General features: G+C 32.0%; 1 protein-coding gene across 1 annotated transcript in view; it reads left to right on the top strand.

The window, feature by feature from the left end:
• LOC111087003 (DNA-binding protein RFX6-like) overlaps positions 1-6,976 on the top strand; it is a 77,850-nt gene that overhangs the window by 33,616 nt on the left and 37,258 nt on the right. Inside the window, exons 7-10 of the mRNA XM_022392053.1 lie at positions 1,310-1,387; positions 3,231-3,261; positions 4,228-4,332; positions 5,010-5,087. Coding sequence (XP_022247761.1) covers positions 1,310-1,387; positions 3,231-3,261; positions 4,228-4,332; positions 5,010-5,087 — 292 coding nt within the window. The remainder of the gene's footprint in view (positions 1-1,309; positions 1,388-3,230; positions 3,262-4,227; positions 4,333-5,009; positions 5,088-6,976) is intronic.

Genomic DNA, 6,976 nt, shown 5'->3' with positions numbered 1-6,976 from the left:
TACTCTTTTACTAACGAATAGTGGGATTGACTGTCACATTATAACGCCCCCACGGCTGAAAGGACGAGCATGTTTGGTGGACGGGGATTCGAACCCGCCACCCTCAGATTGCGAGTAACACGTAATGCATACCTCCGGGATACGACTTTTTTTCTCAGTCCCACGAGGCTATTCAAGCCGGAAAAAAAATAATTGGCTAAACTTTTTTTTGCATTGATTCTCTCATAATGTAACGGAGCTAAATCCGGGATCTTCCTGAACCCACTGAATTCTACTGGATGGAGGATCTGTTGAATTTATTCAACGTATCGATGATGATAATTTAGGCGGTAATCTTATTCTTGAAACCGAAAAAAAACCTTTAGGAATCTTTTCAGAAAGGTTGGGCAATAAAGCCTGTTCTAGGGAAAACTTATGGAAAAAAAGTATATTCATCGTTATATAGATGATGTGAAGCAAATATATGATGATGGAAATGTAAGTGATAAAAAAGGGTCCTGGTGTGCATGCCTGAGAAGTTAAAGATGAAATATCCCTCTGCATGGATCTACCATCTGAGAGCGAGATTCGTTCGGCAATCAGCGCCTTCAATGCAAAAGAAAAAAAGAGCAGCAAATGGCCAACTCGAATACGTTTTCCAGATGTGCTTTCAAATATCATCAACGATATTCTTGATGCAAATGAAAACATTGCACCAAAGGCATGCTATGCCGTGGCCCTGGAAAGATATGACATGATAAAGGAGGCAAACCCCATCGAAGAGTTCCCTGATGAGTAGCAAATATAAAGCAAAGTCAGACAAATCAAACAGTAAGAGAAGGAAAGGCAAGCATCTGAAGGAGAAGCCCAAATAGGTGTTTCATTACGAATTCAGACTTGTTCGAAGGTCTACATAATTATTTGTTCCAAAAAAATAACAAGATCGTAAAAGAATTGTCATTTATTTTCATGAAAGAAATAAGGAAAAGCAAAAGAACAAGAAAATAAAGAGAAAAATGGCCTGGAAAAAGAGTGCACTTTTCCGGAAAATTTGGCGAAATTGCAGTTTTCAAACGATCATAAAATTTCGAGTATTTATACCTAAAAAATAAATAAGAATACCCTTGAAAATATTTTTCGCTGTTCTATTTTAGATTTAAATGTCATATTTCAGTGTTCAAGTTCTGCAGAAATCGTTAATATATCAAGAACGCTTGCCACCCCGAGGTATGCATTACGTGTTAAAATGTTTCGTTGAAATGTTTTTACATCAAATAAAAATATAACATTATTTGATTTATAAAAATTAACAGCTACTGTTTTGTTACAGATACCATTATTATGGAATTGATGTTAAACCTACCTCATTTTACTATAAAGATGTCTTGAAAGGTACTGGAATGACAAGGTAAGATTTGTGACCTTGATCTAGTGTATTGTTTTTCACATTATAAAGTGGCTTTGTTTTCTGATTTACTGGAAAATTTATGAAAGCAAGTAATTTTTTACCTATTAATAAAAGCAGTTTAAGTAATGCACACCTTCCAAGTCTAACTAAACTGGTACATTTATTTCATTGTACATACCAGTAGTTTAGCTTTCAAAAAACTTTACTGTCTTTAGTTTCAATAAACATGGTCTCATTTCTCAACATGCTGAAACAAGGTTCCGTAAATTCAAAATTAAAATGTTAATTTCATGAGTTTAGATAATAGAACTTGTTAAACAGCACATATGTGTACACTAGCGAAAGTACCCAGCTTCGCTCGGGTTATTAGATTAATATATTCTAGATAACTATATTATATATAATTACAGATGCCACTATAGTCACATTATATAACCTATATAAAAGCCAGTGTGTATCACGTCACGCTTGATTTTAAATTGAAATATTTTCTGAATTAAAGTATTTTCTGTAATATCACCAACATTTTAAATAAAAAAAACAAATCTCTTTAATCAATGGAGGCTCTAAATTAAGAAATCATCAAATATTTTTCCAGTTTTGTAGTTTATACATTTCATCTTAAAGTTTAAGTACATAGACTAACAAAAATAGTAGGTTATACATAAAAGCCATTATTGGAACGCATTGTTACCAAAACGTACTTGCTTTTCTATATATTAGAAGTTGTTATATAAAGAGCCATTTCTTTTCTATATGTTTTTTTGCTAGCTTGCCTCATTAAAAAGATGTGCATGCTCACACGAACGTGCGTGCCTGTCTGTGATTTCTATTTGTATTATAAGGAACCACTTCTTTTCTATGTATTTTTTGCTAGCTTGCCTCATTAAAAAGACGCGCACACATGTGGATAAGTAATAATACCCAGGTGCACGCTCTCAGGTCCACTTAGTATGGATGCAAAATTTAAGGTTTTTAGGTTCTTTCCTCTTGGAGTTATGGCAGTCACACATACACAGCCACACATAAAAAGATGCACACACGCAAGCACATGTATAAGTAATAATGCCCAGGTGCACACCCTCAGGGTCCTCTTAGTATGGATGCAAAATTTAAGGTTTCTAGGTTCTTTCCTCTTGGAGTTATGGTGGTCCCATAGACACGCCCTTCCATCATTATAGATTTAGCACATACCCTAGGAATCAATAAACAGTGGGAGATCTTTACTCTGAATTGTTTTAATATTTTATGTATTATTGAGAAACTTGTCATAAAGTTAGGAAAAATGAATGAATCTTTTCTAAGTTGGCATTTTACCTAAAAGGCTGTAAATGTCTGTACTTCCCATAATTTAACAACTGTCTAAAGTTTCTAATCAACTTCTAAAATTTTCTTCTCAAACTGACTTTTGTTTTGTATTTATGGCAAAGCAACTAAAGCTATTTGCAGTGACACTATTCTGAACCACTAACTGGAGGAAAGGCAGTTATTCAACAGTACTTTACCAACCACACTATTTAATTTGACTATCACTTTTATGATGCTCCCTCAGCTTAAAGTGTGGGGGGGAATATTTTGTGGTATCACATGGATTTAAACTCAGGTAATCAGTTTCAAGACTAACCCATGCCCTCCCAAACTGAAATAATAAATGAAAGGCATTATAGAACTAAAGTAAAAAATTAAATTGTTACATTTAACATTGAGAAGTATCTATTCTAATAAAATATGTTCAGGTGTATTAAATAGCTTATTTATATTCATTTGTGTGATAACTATAATGTATACAAAAATAGTTATACACGAGTTAATATTAATGATTTTTTCATGACTTTTTTTTCAGGTTCTCAGGAAAGAGATTCAAAACAACTGAGGTAATATGATATCTGGACCAAATTTAGAGCAAGAAACCATGCATTGTTGCGAATTAAAATGTTATAACCATTCTGCATCTATTAAATAGAAGCTTACAAATCTTCCATAACTTCAAACAAGGATACTGTTAGGAAGACATTCTAATAACCCAAATAACTGTTGTAGTTGTAACTTGAAACTTATATTTGTCATGCCAAATTTTCTTTCCCTTTTCATGATATTATTGACTAATAAGTATCCTCTGTTTTTTTTAAGTAATAGTAAAAGTTTAAATTGTTGCAAAATATCTAGACATTACATGTTACAAAAAAAAAGATAACCGTGGTTTATTTTACTTTACAGCTTGAATCATTTAAGTCTTAATTTCCATCAACTACAGCATATAGTGTTGACGTCAATACCACATTTTTATACATTTTCATATTATGTGTAATTTAGAATATTGCAAATTTTTTATTCAGTAATATTCATAACACATACATATTTTGTTATTTTTTTAGGTGAACACTGTTATACATTAGAACTAGGCAACTAACTCGATATAATCGATTACCTATGAACATTCATTAGTGCCACATAAAATAATTGATTAACTAAAATCATGACTAAGTAAATTAGTGTCATGAAAATTATCAACTAAATTAAAATTTGTTTCCCATTATTACTATTTGAGATCATTTAATGATCCAAATCTCATGAGAGTGATCAATTAGTGTAACATTACTGATTAATAAGCCTGAAGTTTAATTGATTAGCAAATTCCAATAATCACCGTGCTCTAATATATATATATATATATATAATTTTTCTGTTTATTTGTAGTTCCAGTGTATGTTAGCTTAACTTAATGTTTCTGAAATCTAGGTTTCAAAGAATGTTCAAAATACTTCCAGAGGGAGAATAGACTACTTTGCGAAATAAAAAAATATAAAAGTAATGTTGTTAAATACTTTGTTCTTTTACAGTTGTTTCAAAAACAAATTCCTTCATCATCTAAACAATGCATATTGCCTCGGGATATACTGAAAGTTCAAGACCTGAAGCTTCCAGCTGATGTCCAACAAGATAAGGTCAGAAGTCATAGCTTTACCTGAAACACTAATATTTTTGAGTTGTGGCTATGACAAAATTCTCAAGACTGTACACGTGTTTTTTATAGTTAATATTAATTTTACCATCTCTTCCAAAGTAAGTTGGGTACAGTAATAGTTCTTAAAGCCATATACTTCAATAAATACAAGATTTCAACATAAAGTAAGACAATACAACTGAATATTTTGACAGCAAAGCATTAGACATAAATTAAAATAATTATAAAAAATAGTGTATTATAAAGCTGTAAAACTCTAAATTACTTATATTTAGTTTAATGTTAAATCAATATTTGAAGAATAATGGTTGGAGCCAGCTTGAATGGGTAATGAAGAAAAACTTGAATATCGGTTTAACATAACAGTAAATGTCATTTCGACAAGATAGATGATGTACCTGATGATGACAAAACCTTGTCATCACATTATACATTTGCTGTTATGTTAAACTTATATTAAAGTTTTCTTCATTACCCATTCAAGCCGTCTCCAACCACTATTAGTCTCAAAGTGGGTTTCTCGTCATCGAAATATTTGAAGAAATTGGCTCTGTACTGGATTATTGCTTACTAATATTTTAACCAACTGATCATTTTTGATATAGTAGAATAAGTGCAACTTTTACTTACTAAATAATAAAGAGCATTGTTTTTCAGATGGAGACATTTCTAATAATGTATCATACACACTGCCAGCAAATCATTGACATTGTGATCAGTGCTAGTTTTCTTCAAGTAAGTTTCTTCATATTTATTTTTGTCATAACCAAAAACGAAGTTTATGAAATAACTTTTCTTTTCTTTTTATTAATTGATCAAGACACATGGTACATGATGGAGAAAAATGAATATCATTTTCGGATTCAGCGTACAGGAATTACTGTAGAACATGTAAAAATTTGAAGACAATAAAACCATCGCAGACCTGTGTAGTCCACGTCTGTGGTTGTTGTTTTTTTTTTCTATGTTGAACCAGAATAAACTCTCCCTAAGGGTCACCTTGAACTTCATCATCAGAAAGAGATTTTAATGGGCCCGTAAAGTTGGTACTACCATTACCAAAAGTTTCTTTACTAAACCTTTCTGGTTCATGTGGTAATCTGTTAAATGAATTGTCTGATGCTTTGATATAATGCAGCAGCATAAATTCTTGAGCTATCGTTTTCATAGAATCGACTTCCATGTTAATTTTATGTTAAGACAGCGGAAGTCACGTGACGCTGCTGGCGTGCGTGATGAGTTTCTCGAATGATCAGGGAAGTCTAAGATGCCCTCTTGGTTAGTATATAAGCCTGGCAGAGAAAGCCAGCCTGATATGAATGAAGAGAGAGCAGTAGTTACTTTGAGTTCTGTGTAATTTATGATTATGTTAATTTCGAGCTAGTGAGCCTTAAAGTGTGTGTTTTGCACTCGTGGAGAGCAAAATTATCGAGATTGTGAATCGCTGTGATTTATAGCGTGTATTATAAAAGTTGTGAAGTTTAAAGTGACGAGAAACGTACTGATTGTGGAACTACTGTGTACTAAAAGTTTGTATCAAGGAAAAATAAACTGGTTTAATCAAGAAAGGGCTCGTATTGCTGAAGATCCTCGGGAAGAATTTCTACCGGAAACAAACAAACAAGCAGATACGTAACACTTATTTTCTGCCAGAGAAACTACTATATTATGACCATGAAGAGCCAAACGTTCCTGCCTACATTCTTTTATTTCAAACTGATATTTTCTTTCAATACAAGTTCCATTTTACTTTCTATTTTCATAATGATAGACAACTACTGTCGTGATCAATTAGATTATGTACATTGTTAATCAAATCACTCAACCCACCCTCACTTTGTACTTCAGCCTGCAAATTCTGTTTTTCCAACGTTGTCTTTCGCCATATCACAAAATGATATACAACGATTCTTTTTACACGTAAGACATTTCCACTGTTTATTCAAGTCACATAAAACGTTAAAATCCTCATAATTTACATTTACACATTTAACGTGATACTTAAATCGACATAAGAAACAAGAAATAACAGTATTTTCATTCTTGTAAGGCTTACCCACTGGTAACTTCAGAAGAGCAGATTTCACACGCATCACTACTTGTCGCCTTCTACTTATTATTTTCATTAAAGTCGTAATCAGTGTACATTTACATAATTTTTTATTTTAGATATGAGACTCAGACACCAACGATAATACTTACTGTAAAACACGTTTATTAAACTTGGGAATGTACTTTGAGTGTTTATGATTCTTTCTGGGATGTACTGAACAAATCATTGTCAACAAACTCAACTACATAATAAAATAGATAAAGAAACCACAAACAGCTTTGTAAATTTCTGTAATATTAAAATAACCTGAGAATTTATGGTAAATCTATAAAAATAATTATTTAATTTCAGAGGAATATTTTCTGAGATGTAATAAAACATACCTTATAACACTTCTATAAAAGTATGTAGTAAATATTGTTGGAAAGATCTGTATGAATATTCAATAGCTTTGTATTAAATAATTTTGTTTTATTCTGTCATATTGTACCGAACAAATTTCTGTATTAGCAATAGAGTAAAAAGCTTTGCTTACTGGATGAATAGGCCCGGCATGGCCAGGTGGTTAGGG

The sequence above is a fragment of the Limulus polyphemus genome, unplaced genomic scaffold (assembly GCF_000517525.1).
Source record: "Limulus polyphemus unplaced genomic scaffold, Limulus_polyphemus-2.1.2 Scaffold1629, whole genome shotgun sequence".
In the NCBI taxonomy this organism is placed as follows: Eukaryota; Metazoa; Arthropoda; class Merostomata; order Xiphosura; family Limulidae; genus Limulus; species Limulus polyphemus.
Note: the sequence above shows the minus strand (reverse complement) of the source record. Positions and strands in the feature narration are given on the sequence as shown.